Source organism: Crocuta crocuta, unplaced genomic scaffold (assembly GCF_008692635.1).
Source record: "Crocuta crocuta isolate KB4526 unplaced genomic scaffold, BGI_CrCroc_1.0 scaffold216, whole genome shotgun sequence".
In the NCBI taxonomy this organism is placed as follows: Eukaryota; Metazoa; Chordata; class Mammalia; order Carnivora; family Hyaenidae; genus Crocuta; species Crocuta crocuta.
Genome location: NW_027531504.1, coordinates 5,130,734 through 5,145,942, shown reverse-complemented (window position 1 = coordinate 5,145,942; position 15,209 = coordinate 5,130,734). Strand labels below are relative to the sequence as shown.

Here is a 15,209-nt window from a genome sequence, read left to right as displayed (position 1 = left end):
AACAATACAGTTAGGTAATATTCACTTCTATAACATATTTGACAGATGGTTATTTTTTAAAATAAGAAAATTATAATTATAGGAACTCCCATAAACCAAAAAATTCAGGAGTATGATAGATTTTTTTAAAGGTATGCTTTTGTTATAATCACATGAGATTTAGACATTCTGTTTATATAGTTACGATTTTCTATTTTAGAAAATTCTAAATACCCAGCAGCAGCTATAGTAAATCAGAAATTCAAAGGACATTAACGTTTTCTTAGATGATGCACATTATAGTATACATTATATTTTCCTTGTTTAATCATTATGTAAGCCATTCCCAGTGAACAGTCTTAACTTGAACTTAGAAGTTCACTTTAAAAATTTCTCTTATATAACCTTGATTGATTTAACAAAGCTGGTATTTTTCTTTTATGAGTAATAAACATAGTCATCATTTCTCATCTTTAAGGTTTGGAAGAATTAAGTCTTTCATCTACATAATTTAAGAATTCTAGCAAGACTTGCTGATTTTTTGAGATTCATTATATTTATTCTAATACTATGGCATTTCATGAAGCAGCAAGAAGTAAAAAACGTTAAAAAAAGAAAAAACAATCCAAGCCAAAAAGCCTCTTCCTTTTAAAATTTCTGTGGCTTCATTTCTCACACAATTTTGGGGGTGTGGTTATTTACTACTTGGTACATGTATATATTTTCCTACTCCAAAATATTATTAATCAGTCCAAGAAGGTAAGAATATCCTCTCCCCCATACTTCCCTTGTCACTAAATCTATATCTTTTAATTACTTGAATGATTTAATCGACATATTTCTGTTGAGGTTGTTCTGATAATATCCCAACATATAAATCATAAGTATTAGAGCCATCTTTAGTCCCTAAGTTTACGTTCCTACCTATATTAGTCAGTTTGGGCCATTAATTATTAATTATTAATTACAAATTAGTTTGAGCTCCCATGACAAAATACCATAGTCTGGGTGGCTTAAACAACAGAAATTTATTTGCTCCCAGTTCTGGAGGCTGGAAGTCCCAGATCAAGTTCTGGCAGGGTCAGTTTCTGGTGAAAGCACACTTCTCAGCTTGCAGAAGACCACTTTGTCTTCACATAGCCTTTCCTCTGAGCAAGTGCAAAGAAAGATATAGAGAAAGCAATTTCTTTGGTGTTCTTCATAGACTGACATTCATGCCATCAGACCAGGGCCCCACCTTTATGATCTTCTTTAACCTTCATTTACTTCCTTAGAGTACTCCTTTCCAAATGCAGCCACACTGTGGGTTAGGACTTCAACTTATGAATTGCAAGGGGTCACACACATCCAGCACATAACATTGTCCTCAGCTGAAAATTTATAAGATAGGATTGGACAACTGTTAAAGGAAATTTGGAGTTTTCCTAGAGGCATTTATAATTTCTGAGAGAGAAGAAAGGAGTAAATATTAACTAAATGAATGAACAAAATGAACAGTGATCTGCCTCCCTTTGAAACTAATTAGGAATCATTTTGAGACTATTGTATGTTTTGTTCTTGTTTACTTGGTGGAAGGAAGCAGGACCCTACTGGACTGACTAGATAGTGGAATCCTTGAACTCTTTATAGAAAAAAAAATAAGAACAAGGGATTTTTTCCCTAGTCATTTATTTATTCATTCATTCTTTCAACAAATAATTATTGACTATGTATATGTACTAGATATTCACTACTCTTGAGGCTGGGCAATGGATAACATAGTCAAGGTCTTTGCCTTCGGGTAGTTTACATTCCAGAGGACAGGCAGGCACAGTAAATATACTTGTTAGGATCATGGATACACTGACCCTTAAGTCAATCAATATATCAACTATATATTTGGAATATTGGTACCACCTATCTCAGGTCTGTTGTGGAAATGAAATGAAAAAAAAAAAAAAGATGCATGTGGCAAAATATCCAGAATAGCTAATGATGCAATATTGGAGAACAAATTTGGAGGGCTGACACTACTTGACTTCAAGTCTTCCTCTAAAGCCACAGTAATCAATACAGTGTGGTATCAGTGAAAGAATGAACAAATGTGTCATTGGGACAGAATAGAGAGTCCAGAGATAGACCCACATACATGCAATCAACTGACCTTTGACAGATGAGCAAAGGCAATACAATGGAGCAAAGAGAGTCTTCTGAACAAATGGTGCTGGAACACCTGGAAATCTGCATGCAAAAACTGAATCTCAGCACAGACTTCACACCCTTCACAAAAATTACCTCGAAAGGGATCAGAAACCTAAATGTAAAATGCAATATTATGAAACTCTTAAAAGATATCATAGGATAAATCTAGATGACTTTGGGTTTGACAATGACTTTTTAGGTAAAACACCAAAGTCACAGTTCATGAAAGAAAGAGTTAATAAACAGGACTTCATTAAAATGAAAACTATCTGTTCTGTGAAAGACACCATGAAGAAGATGAAAAGCCACAGACTGAGAGAAAATATTTGCCAAAGACATATCTGGACAACATATTTGTTGTCCAAAATATACAAAAAACTCTTAAAACTAAACAATAAGAAAACAACCTGATTTAAAAAATGGATCAAAGACTTTAACAGACACCTCACCAAAGAAGATGATACAAATGAAAATAAACCAGTGGAAAGGTGCTCCACACCATGTGTGATCAGGAAGGTGAAAATTAAAATAATGAGATACCACTACATACCTATTAGAATTGCCAAAATCCAGAACACTGACATCACCAAATGCTGGGGAGGATGTGGAGCAACAGGGACTTCTCATTTATTGCTGGTGGGAATGCCAAATGGGACAGCCACTTTGGAAGACAGGCGGTTTCCTACAAAACTAAGCCCACCCTTACCATACAGTCCATGCACTCATGCTTTGTTTTGGTATTGACCCAAAGAAGTTGAAAACTTATACCCATACAAAAATCTGCACATGAATTTTAAAAATATTTATATTTATTTTATTATTTTAGTTTTTAATTTTTCTTAAATTTAAATCCAAGTTAGTTAACATATAGTGTAATAATGATTTCAGAAATAGAATTTAGTGATTCATCACTTACATATAATACCCAGTGCTCATCCCAACAAGTGCCCTCCTTAATGCCCATCACCCACTTAGCTCATCCCCCCACCCAACACCCCTCCAGCAACCCTCAGAGTGCTCTTTGTAGTTACGAGTCTTATGGCTTATCTTCCTTTCTGTTTTTATCTTATTTTTGCTTCCCTTCCCCTATGTTCATCTGTTTTTTATCTTCAATTCCACATATGAGTGAAGTCATATGGTATTTGTTTTTCTCTGACTTACTTCACTTAGCATAATATGCTCTAGTTCCATCCATGTTGTTGCAAATGGCAAGATTTCATTCTTTTTGATCGCCGAGTAATGCACGTGGATGTTTATAGCAGCTTTGTTCCAATCGCCGCAACTTGGAAGCAAACAAGATACCTTTCAGTAAGTGAATGGATGGACAAAGTGTGGTGTATCTAGACAATGGAATATTATTCAGCATTAAAAGGAAATGAGCTATCAAGCCATGAAAAAACACTGGGGAATCTTAAATGCATATTACTAAGTGAAAGAAGCCAGTGTGAAAAAGCGACATACTGTATGATTCCAACTATATGGCATTTCGAAAAGGCAAAACTATGGAGAGAATAAAAAGCTCAGTGGTTGCCTGGGGTTAAGAGAGAGGAAGGGAAGCACAGGCAGAGCACAGAAGGTTTTTAGGGCAGCGAAACTACTCTTCGTGGTAGCATAATCATGGCTAAATGTCATTGTACACTGGTCCAAACCCATAGAATGTATAATACTAAAAGTACACCCTAAGATAAACTGTGTAGACAGTGGGTGATAATGATGTGTTCATGAATTGTAACAAATACGCCACTCTGGTGGGGCGTGTTTATGACAGGGGAGGCTGTGCATGTATGTGGGGCGTGCGTTATATGGGGAATCTCCATACCTTTTGCTCAGTTTTTCTGTGAATCTAAAACTACTTTAAAAAATAAAATCTGTTTTTAAAAATGCATATACAGAGCTTTGATCAGTGCTTGGCATAAAGGAAGCAATAATTTTAACTATATTTAGTTATTACTAAATAGACTTAGACATTAACAGTAAGGCACATTGGAAAGACGGCACAAAAGAAGTTTTTAGGGATTGTTTGCTAATTAATTGAGGTTTCCTGCTGACTTTGAAGATATTTTATTTTACAATTTTTACAGCGCCACCTCTTTGTTTAATATCTGGACGAAATATGCCCCACGGCTGCCAGCTGCCTATTACAATGAAAAGCTTCTGAAGGTTGGAGATAGCCTTTGTGAAATGAAAGTAAGTGCCTCAGGAGTAAAAAGAAAAAAAAAAAAAGAGCCTAAATGAAACTTACTTGACTAACTGTTATTATTATTTGGTTTGATACTATTCCTATTTTACATGATTTGATTTTTTTTCTTAGAAAAAATATGACTGAGTACTACAAATTTTAATGAGGCACAGTAACCAAAAAAGTGTTTGTTTTTTAATTTTGTAGTCTGAGATTCTCCAGAGGTAAGAGATTCCTGAACGGAAGGACAGCAGGTTGGGGTGAGGCAGGAGCACAGTCCCTTGTTAAAGAGGGTGTGGTAGGTGCCCAACAGGAAATGCTGAGTCATCATGTTCCTACCTTATACAAAGGAGCTCAGACACCACTTCCTGTTGTTTTTCATGTGACTGACCTTGTCCAGTGACCACTTTCATGGTTCCTGGCCCTGCTGCTATGTTGTCTGGTTCCTAGTGCCCTGTTTTAATGACTTTCAATTCCTTAATGTTTTGCTGTATGTAATTGTAGCAGTCATTCCCTCCATGTCCTGTTTCTTGCTTAGTATAATATTACAAACTGATCTTGTGCCCTATTTCTGGTTCCATAGTCAATGCCTAGGTCTTGGATTGCTGTGAACTCAGGGGCTTGGTTCGGTAAGACCGTACTCTGGCTGGGTTTCAGTTAACAATAATGTAAGTTTTCCCCTTAAGCTCTGGCATAGGCCCAAATTATTCCAAGTTAAATATGAATGTTTGGCACATCTAGAATTCTTGGACCAAGAGTTATTTTATCTAAAGTGATTTTAGGACTTTTTAAATTTTTTCTTGATCTTCAGTTTTTGAGCTTCATTTTCTTCCTCCATTTCTATTTTCTGGACACGAATTTTTGTTTTGTTTTGTTTGCTTTTTGTTTCTTGTTTTGTTTGGGAGGGAAATTTGCCAAATGGAGGATAAGACGTGGAGGAAATTTCCTAATGAAGATCTATTTTCTGCTGCCCAAATGAGAGCATCAGCTTAGCTTCATATCATTGGACCACATCATATCATATTATTTTCAGATTTCATTAGAAACTTGAAAATAAAGGAAAACTGTAGAAAAGCTATAGAAAAAAAGTTTTTCTGTAGGAAAACTATAGAAAACAAACAAACTAATGGGCAAGATCCAACTTGTGAGCTATATTCATGTGAAATGGAATAACTTTGACAAGCATTAGAAGAGTGTCCCCTCTCATTTTTATGCTTCTCAGTATAAGAAACCAGTAATACATAGCACAGTTTGGGGTTGTTTGTGGAGTATTCAGGTGGGTGGAGTGGATATTGGTGGAGAGAGGATGGAAGAACATGTTAGAAGTTGATAAAGTAAGTTCATGCTGTGTAGGGGCTAAGGATTCAGAATATTTTGGATAGAAAGGCCCAGATAGGATATTTTAAAATTTAATTAAAGGAACAAAGAAAACATTTTTATCTACTTTCACTGATGAGAAAGTGGGGTGATAAAGGTATTTAGAGTACTGAAAATGAACTTGAGTTGTTACTTCCATTCTAGAATCTATTTTTATTGTACTTACAGTAAAGATCATTTTGTTGGAATGGTCTTTCTTTTTAATGTTTATTTATTTATTATTTGAGAGAGGGAGAAAGAGAGAGAGAGAGAGTGCAAGAGAGCATGAGAGTGAGCACAGGAGACAGGCAGAGGGAGGAGAGAAAGAATCTGAAGCAGGCTTCATGCTGTCAGCACAGAGTCTGACGCTGGACTCGAACTCAGGAATTGTGAGATCATGACCTGAGCAGAATTCAAGAGTCAGACACGTAACCAACCAACTGAGATACCCAGGCACCCCTGGAATAGTCTTGTTTTGAACCTAGATTTGAATTCATTATATGAACCAAGTTAGAAAGGAAAAGATTCAGAATTAATTAATGAACAAGTAACAAATAAGTCAATAGAAACAGAAACAAAAGTTTGACTGAGGATGCCTCCCAAGGGGCTAGGTAACCCTACAGGCAGTTGACACATAGAGTAGTTGCTTTTCGTGAAGACAGTTGGGAGGAAGCTGACTCATATGCATAGCCTGGCTTACCTCCCCGGCCCCGAAACTCCAGGTCACCTGTGCCCTGTGTGCTGCAGAAATGAGCACTGATTTTGTAATGAGAACATCAGCATGAATTAGAACTAACAAGATTCCTAGCTAACAATAGCTCAGAATTTTTTAAAAAAAGATTTTATTTTCTTTTCAAGCAATCTCTACACCCAACACAGGGCTTGAACTCACAACCCTGAGATCAAGAATCACATGCTATGCCGACTGAGCCAGACAGGCACCCCAACTCAGACTTGTCTTGTTTTGTCCTGATGCAGCTTCAAAGACCACTGGCAGATGAGAGAAAGAGGGGATGGGGGGGGGAGAGAGAGAGAGAGAGAGAGAGAGACTTTCTTCTCCTCTGTTCTCTTCTCCTCTCTCCTCTCTTCTCCCTTACTTCATTTTTAAAATTTTTGTCTTCCCCTCTTTCCTCCTTTTCTCCCTCCTTTTCTCTTCTCCCTCCCTCCCCCCTCCATCATCCTACCCCTTCCCCGCCTTTCTTGCTTTTTTGGAACTTAGGAGGTATCAGAAAAGGAAGGCTAGTTATGCAACTCATCTTCCTCTCTGAGTGGGTGGATTACCAGGATAGGGTGATGTTGAATTTTTGGATTTTGAGTATATATAGGTATTACCACACACTCCCTGGTGAATATGCTCATTGTTATATCATCATTATTCACACCCTGGTGAATATTCTCATCTTGGAGATCGTGATGGTCTTATTTCACAATAGGCTTGTTGGGAAGAGAATTCATGAAATAATGTACCTAGTGCAGTGTCTGTCACATAATATGTGTTTAGGAAATGGTAGTAGTGGTAATGGTAGTAGTAATGTGATGGTGGTAGTAAAAGTAGTAATAGTAATAATCAATATCGATACTATTAAGAATAATATGAATGTTACCAAATTTTAATAATGATAAGCAAAATGGTATTTTGAAACTTTCATCAAGTCCTCTTTTTCTTTCAGGAATATAAATTGGCCCTCTTACAGTGCTATGGAAGGTACCTTCAACAGTTCCATGTCCACTTTGATGAGAATAAAGCAGATGTGAATCAATTCAAAACTGCCTTTTTTCCAAAAGGCCTTGGAGACAAAACTGCTGCTCATACAGTAAGATGAAAGCAGTAGCTATTTTAGCTACAATTTATGATTAGCCATGCAATGTATTCTTTAGTTGACAGCTTCTAAATGTCTTTCATTTGCTTAGCATGGCGTTTGCTTGTGTGCTGTAAGTTGCTTAATAAATGTTTTCAGTGGCAGATAAGAAAGTGCACATATTAAACTTTGTGAAGATGTTTTGGAGATTGTGTCACTATAATAACTCATTCTTCCAGCAGACAGTTGTTATTATTATAATATTTGTAGAATGCTCTTAGTTTACAAAGTGCTTTGGAAAACATATTTGATCCTCAACAACTTTATGAATTAGAAACTGTTATTATCCCTATTTTACAAAGGAGAAAAAGAAAACTAATCACACAGTTAACTAGTGGCTCAGGAGATCAACATAGATCTTTTGATACAAAAAATGTTAATGCTTTATTTCTAGTATACCAGTATTATTATTGTGTTGATTGCTACCATTGATTCACTGGTTGAGCAGTTAGCAGGTGTAGGTACTCTTCTATGTGCATTATAGTCCTAGAAGGTGGGCACTATTTTACAGAGGAGGACCCAGAGACCAAGAAACCCAGCCCACTTGAAGCAATGGGCAGAGTTTGTGTTTGAACCCTAATCAGTATAACTCCAAAGCTATGTTATTCCAAACTTGATGATTATTCAAGGCTTTGGAAACAGCATATAGTTTAATAGGCAGAAAATCTCAGGGCATGTTTGGAGGTACATTGAGCAGTTCAGTTTGGCTGTACCGTAGGTATGTGATTGAGAATACTGGGCATTATGAATTGGCATCCCATTAGAAAGAGTACTGAATGAAAAGCTTAGGAGTTTGGACTTTTATGTCCTCTCCTACGTTACCCTGGTCCAGGGCCCCATGTTTCTCTCTTGTACTATTATTGCATGATCCTGCTTCCACCCAGCCTCTCTGGCTTAGCACCAGTGCACTGGTGAGCTCCTTCTAGAAAGCTTGTATCCTAGATGTCTGTGTGGCTCATCCCTCCCTTCCTTCATGTCTCTTGCTCTTCATGCTTTATTTTTCTTTATGTCACTTATTATCACCAGATACATTTTTATTTGTTTGCATTGTAATTGCCTGTCTCTCCTTCTAGAATATGAGCTTCATTAGGATGGGGACTGCTCTAATCTCTAATCTGTAGTGCCTGGAACAATACTAGATATGTAAGAGATGCACGAGAAAGCTTTACTCAATGAATGAATAAATGAAGTGACATATTCTAGAATATAATCTATTAATCTAGAACCACTACACTGAATAGATGAGAAGGACAAAGACTGGAGGCAGATGGTAAAGCAATGAAGCAAACGTAAGAGTATGTCAGCAGGACTATTGTGAAGGGCCTGAAAAAATATGAATAATTTGTTTTTTTTCCATCTGGCACTCTGTGTTTCTCAATAAATATCTATAAAATAAGGAAGAGAATGAATGGATTGAATATAGTCTAGTAGGAACTTGACAGTGCAGAACTAGAGGTCTTGAGAAGTTTTGTTTGAGAAATAGATTTTGGAGTTCAGTGTCTAAAGATCATAGATGAAGCAGTAATAACTCAGAATTTACTGTCCGAATATTTTTGTGCAGAGATACTCATGTTATCTAATGAGCCCCGTTATATGTACTATAGAGAGGCGTTATGGCAGAGTTGGTAAGAATTTGGTCCGTAGAGCCAGCCTGCCTGGGTTCGAAGAGCTTCTGTGCCTCTTCCTAATGATGGGACCCTGGAGAAGTTACGTAATTTCTTTGTATCTCAGTTTCCTCATCTGTAAAGCAGAAATAACAATAAGACTTATCTCAAAGGATTGCTTTAGGATTGATGAGATAATAAAAGACTTAAAAGAGACTCAAAAAATATTACGTATCACTATAGGTTTCTCAAAGAGAGAACATTAAAAAAATTTTTTTTAGTGTTTATTCATTTTTGAAAGAGAGAGACAGAGCATGAGCAGGGGAAGGACAGAGAGAGAGAGGGAGACACAGAATCCAGAGCAGGCTCCAGGTGTTAGCACAGACCGCGACGCACGAACTGTGAGATCATGACCTGAGCAAAAGTTGGATGCTTAACCAACTGAGCTACCTAGGCACCCTGAGAGAACATTTTTTAAATGCTTATTTATTTATTTTTGAGGGAGGGAGAGAGAGAGAGAGAAAGAGAATCCCAAGCAGTCTCTGCACTGTCATTGTAGGGTCTGAGGCAGGGCTCAAACTCGTGAACTTTAAGATCATGATCTGAGCTGAAATGAAGAGTTGGACATTTAACTGACTAAGCAGCCCAGGTGCCCCTAAAAGAGCATTTTGAAGATAACTATTCCAGCATGTACATAAATCTATAAATCCCTTTTCCTGTGATACCAGTTATATAGTGGCTAGAAATAGTGCACATGGATCCAAGTGGGAAGTCTTATGTGTTAGAGGAAGGCCCATTTGTACTATTAAGGGTTCACTCCCACAGCTTTAGCAATACTGATTCTCTAGCCAAAATCTCTCATCTGAGATATATGTCATAATCATTTCACACTTGACATATCCTAAGTTAACTTATCATCTTTTCTTTCATAATTGGCAAGAGCCACTCACCCAAGCAGGAAATCACTGTAGATCACTTTCTGTCTCTTACCCTCCACATCTAAATCCCATGAATTCAGATAAGACTTAAATCTTTTCATCCCTGATTCCAGCACCCATTTCAGGACCCTGGTATCTCTGGACTACTTCAAAGGCATTTGATCTCTCCTAGTCTCCATGCTTATAGCTTTGTGCCCCACCCTCTGCTTTTCATTTTCCATACTTTTGTCAGAATTAACTTCTAACCTATAAATCAAATCATTTTATTCCACTGCCCCTTGATATTGCCTTTGGCTAAAGTCTAATTGGAATGATATGGAATGCACTTCATGTTCTGACTACCTCAATAGCCTAATCTCTCACTTTTTTAAAGATTTTATTTTTAGGTAATCTCTATACCCAATGTGGGGCTCGAACTCAAAACCCTGATGTCAAGAGTTGCATGCTGTACTGACTTGAGCTAGCCAGCCACCCCAAAGTTTATTTATTTTTTGTAGTAATCTCTACATCCAGTGTGAGGCTTGAACCCACAACCCTGAGGTCAAGAGTTGAATGCTCTTTGGACTAAGCCAGCCAGGTGCCCCTAATCTCTTTATTTTAAGCCTTCTTACCCAGCCATATAAAAGACTTTCAGTTCAGTGACCACAGCAACCACTTCAAACATTCCTAACACTTCATGTGCCTGGAATGCTTTTCCTTCTGCGAAGAGCAGGGGCCACATCTTCATCATCCTTAAGTCCCTGTTGCTTAGCAGAGTGTGGCAAACAGAGGTGCCTAACAACCATTTGGTGAATGAATTGTGTAAATGGTAATAATTGCATCCACATTAATAAGGTAAAATGCTATGAGGAAGGTTTATAAAATGTGATTCAATTCCATATACTTGGAAATAGCATTTTGTACTTTTTTTTTGCTTTTGAATGTTTCTTTTTTTGACTAAAGACAAATAATCTTAACTAAATAGATGCTTTGAAGAAACCATTTTTACCACATTTCTTTCCATATGTCTTAGTCCTTGAGGGCTGCTAGAACAAAAATCCATAGACTAAAGGTTTTTTAAAAATTTATTTATTTAAATTTAAGTTAGTTAACATACAGTGTAGTATTGGCTTCAGGAGTAGAACTCAGTGATTCATCACTTGCACATAACACCCAATGTTCATCCCAACAAGTGCCCTCCTTAATGCCTGTCACCCATTTAGCCCATCCCCCACCCACCTCCCCTCCAGCAACCCTCAGTTTGTTCTCTTTATTAAAGAGTCTCTTATGGTTTGCCTTCCTCTCTGTTTTTATCTTATTATATTTTTATAGACTGGATACCTTAAACAATGTTTATTTCTCTCAATTCTGGAGGTTGGGAAGCACAAGTTTAAGGAGGTTGGGTGATGGGAGATTTGGTGTCTGGTGAGGGCTCACTTTCTGGTTCATAGATGGCTATCTTCTCTCTGTGTCCTCACATGGCAGAAGGCAGTAGGGAGCTCTTTCAGGGTATCTTTCATAAGGACACTAATTCCATTCATGAAAGTTCTACCTTCATGACCCAGTCACTTCCCAAAGACCCCCATATCCAAATACTGTCACAGTGGGGGCTAAGTTTCAATATATAAATTGGGGGGAGGGGGGCACAAACATTCAGTCTGTAGCCCTACACAATCTGTTTAAGCAGAATCATTTCTATTTTAATTTTTTACACTTTAAGAAAATGCTTTTTTTTTTTTTTTAAATGTTTTATTTATTTCTAGGAGAGAGAGAGAGAGACAGCGTGAGCAGGGGAGGGTCAGAGAGAGGGAGTCACAGACTGAAACAGGCTCCAGGCTCTGAGCTGGCAGTCAGCACAGAGCCCGACGCGGGGCTCGAACCCACGAACAGCGAGATCATGACCTAAGCGAAAGTCGGATGCTTAACCGACTAAGCCACCCAGGTGCCCCGAAAATGCTTTTTTTAAGTTGTATAAACCTTATTTATATTCTTATTTATATTTTCCCTGCATTTCAGTTTCACGCTTTAAACGGCAAAAATATTTGCAACTATGAGCTGGTCTGTGACAATGATGTGAACCTGCAGAATAAAGAATCTGTGACCCAGTGTCTGCAGATTTTGTCCTCCTTAAGACTCATCATGCAGGTCGCTTTGCCCCAGGAGCACCTTTGCTGGATTATCTTCAACGGTATATACTAATGTCTTTTATTTTTCATCATGTCTTTTGGAAAGTTATTTAAATGCCAAGTTTGATGGTAATTTTATTGACGTCTTGTTATTTAAAACATTGATTGCATAATAAGATGATTATGGGGATTTTATTTCTGTCTTTTTAATATTTTTGTTGCATTTTAGTTTGTCCTAATAAGTAGGGACTTGTCTTTGGGTTTTCTACTCAAGGGAGGGTCAGAGGCAGTGGGGATAGTCAGTTTCAGGTATAAAGAAGTAGGGGCCATGGTTAATAAGTAAATATAAGTGGAGAAAGATCAAAGGACCATTGCACATTTGGTTGGTTCTAAGCATCATCCATTTATTAGTCCTCTCCTCAGATACTTTGGCTAGCGACTGTTGCTTTCCACTTACCAATCTTCTCTTCCTACTTGCTTCTGAGTGAGGGGCTCTGAGAATGTATGTGCGTGTATATAGTGTATTATATGTATTTATGCATTGCATAGATACATACATATATATATATATTTGTCTTCTGAAATGAATTTTATTTGTCAAAATTTAGCAGGGAGTTACAATTTCAGTTTAATTTAAATTCTCTTTAATGTTGCAATCAGTCACCTACGATATTGATCTCTAGATAATTTCTTAAAAGGAAAATGACAGTATGTTCTCTGTGTGTAAGACCAGGACAAAATAACTTGATAGAAAACATATTGGATTCTCCCTGATCCATGGCAACTGGAAGTACATTTCCTAGCCTTTTCCTTCGTCTCCCTCCCCAAATAATTTTTTTGACATTTTGATTGAAATGAGAGCTTATATTTGCTGCCAGAGATGAGCCTGATTTTGGAAGAAATTTTCAGTCCAGTGACTATGAAGCTTTTGTGTCTGATCATCCTCAAGAAGATGAAGAATCTGTGATTCCCTGAGTAGCCATTGCCGTCTTTCCACCTGAGTTGCTCACATATTTGGGCAGAGACTGAGCAGGACCAGAGGTTCTATGCTGGAGAAGGAGTGGTAGGCCTGAGGGTTGGGTCCCGTGTGTGGATCTTGCTTAAGAGATAGGTGGAAATGATGCAGCATAATTCCCTGGCTGCAGTCTTTTTAAGATCACAGACCAAAAAAAAAAAAAAAAAAAAAAAAAAAAAAAAAAAAAAAAAAATCCTAGTATTCTAAAACGAAAACAAAACAAAAACAATTTCTGTATCTTTTACATACCTTTACTAGGTGTGTGCTTTTCTTTATGCATACGGTATCATGCTCTAGATTTTATTTTGCTTCCTAAATATATTTTTTACTCAGTCCTATGGTTTTAGAACCTAACCAGGTTCCTATATGTAGAACTAGGCAGAATTCCTAGTTTGTTACTTCTGCCTATTGAATTGTTTTCCATATATCCATACACCTTTCAGGATGGACACCTTGTTTGCTCTACCTCTGTAATTACATGAAGTATTCTACAATGAAATATCCTTACACATGTCATTTTAGAAACCTAAGTTAGAGTTTTCTGGGATTTATGTATAGGAGTAGGATTGCTGGGTTGCAGGAGATACATATAGTTAGTTTTGTTAACTACTGTCCCTGTTTTAATTAACTCATCTCAAAGTTATTAGGTGCTGTGCATTGTTCTAAGTGCTAGGGACACAGGAGTGGACAACAACCAACAGACAAAACCCCTGTTCTTTTACTTATGTAATGCTTCAGGGAGATGATAAATCAAAATTAAATGGTATGTCAGATGGTGATGAGTACGATGGAGAAAAATAAAGCCAAGAAAGGGATAGGGAGGAAGGAGGCTGGGCAACTGTTTTATTTTTTTATTCTTTTTTTTTAATGTTTATTTACTTATTTATTTGCTTTTTTTCCATAGTTTATTGTCAAGTTGGTTTCCATATAACACCCAGTGCTCATCCCAACAAGTGCGTTCCTCCATGCCCATCACCCCCCTTCCCCTCTCCCCCACCCCTATCAGCTCTCAGTTTGTACTCAGTTTTCAAGAGTCTCTCATGGTTTGCCTCCCTCTCCCCAACTGTTTTTCCCCTTCTCCTCCCCCATGGTCCTCCGTTAAGTTTCTCCTAATCCACCTATATGTGAAAACATATGGTATCTGTCTTTCTCTGCCTGACTTATTTCGCTCAGCATAACACCCTCAAGTTCCATCCACCTTGCTACACATGGCCTGATATCATTCTTTCTCATTGCCATGTAGTATTCCATTGTATAGATAAACCATATCTTCTTGATCCATTCGTCTGTTGATGGACTTTTAGGCTCTTTCCATGTTTTGGCTATTGTTGTAAGTGCTGCTGTGAACATTGGGGTACATGTGCCCCTATGTATCAGCACTCCTGTATCCCTTAGGTAAACTCCTAGCAGTGCTATTGCTGGGTCATAAGGTAGTTCTATTGTTAATTTTTTGAGGAACCTCCACACTGTTTTCCAGAGGGGCTTTACCAGTTTACATTCCCACCAACAGTGTAGGAGGGTGCCCATTTTTCCACATCCTCACCAGCGTCTATAGTTTCCTGATTTGTTCATTTTAGCCACTCTGACCGGCGTGAAGTGGTATCTCAATGTGGTTTTGATCTGCATTTCCCTGATGATGAGGGATGCTGAGCATTGTTTCATGTGTCTGTTGGTCGTCAGGATGTCCTCTTTGGAGAAGTGTCTGTTCATATCCTCAGGGCAGTTGTTTTAAACAGGGTTAGGGAAGGCCTCACTGAGATGATGTTTGAGTAAACACCTGATTGAGACGTCTGGGTATTTGGGGAAAAGGCATTCCTGCTGGGAGACTAACAAGTGCTAAGACCTTGTAGTTTTAGGAGTTTGGAGTTTAAATAACAAAAATACATTTCACCTTTTCTGTTAGACATTAACACAGATTCTGTTTACCTTTAATTGACTATTACACATACATACTCTTGGTTTCTTAAGATAGTTAACCAATTTTGGTTCTTTC

The 15,209-nt window shown here is 37.6% G+C and overlaps 1 protein-coding gene across 1 annotated transcript in view; it reads left to right on the top strand.

Annotated features, from left to right (window-relative positions):
- Nucleotides 1-15,209, top strand: part of CFAP54 (cilia and flagella associated protein 54) — a 267,535-nt gene that overhangs the window by 3,811 nt on the left and 248,515 nt on the right. The window contains 3 exon segments of the mRNA XM_077772255.1: nucleotides 4,242-4,347; nucleotides 7,366-7,509; nucleotides 12,092-12,263. Coding sequence (XP_077628381.1) covers nucleotides 4,242-4,347; nucleotides 7,366-7,509; nucleotides 12,092-12,263 — 422 coding nt within the window.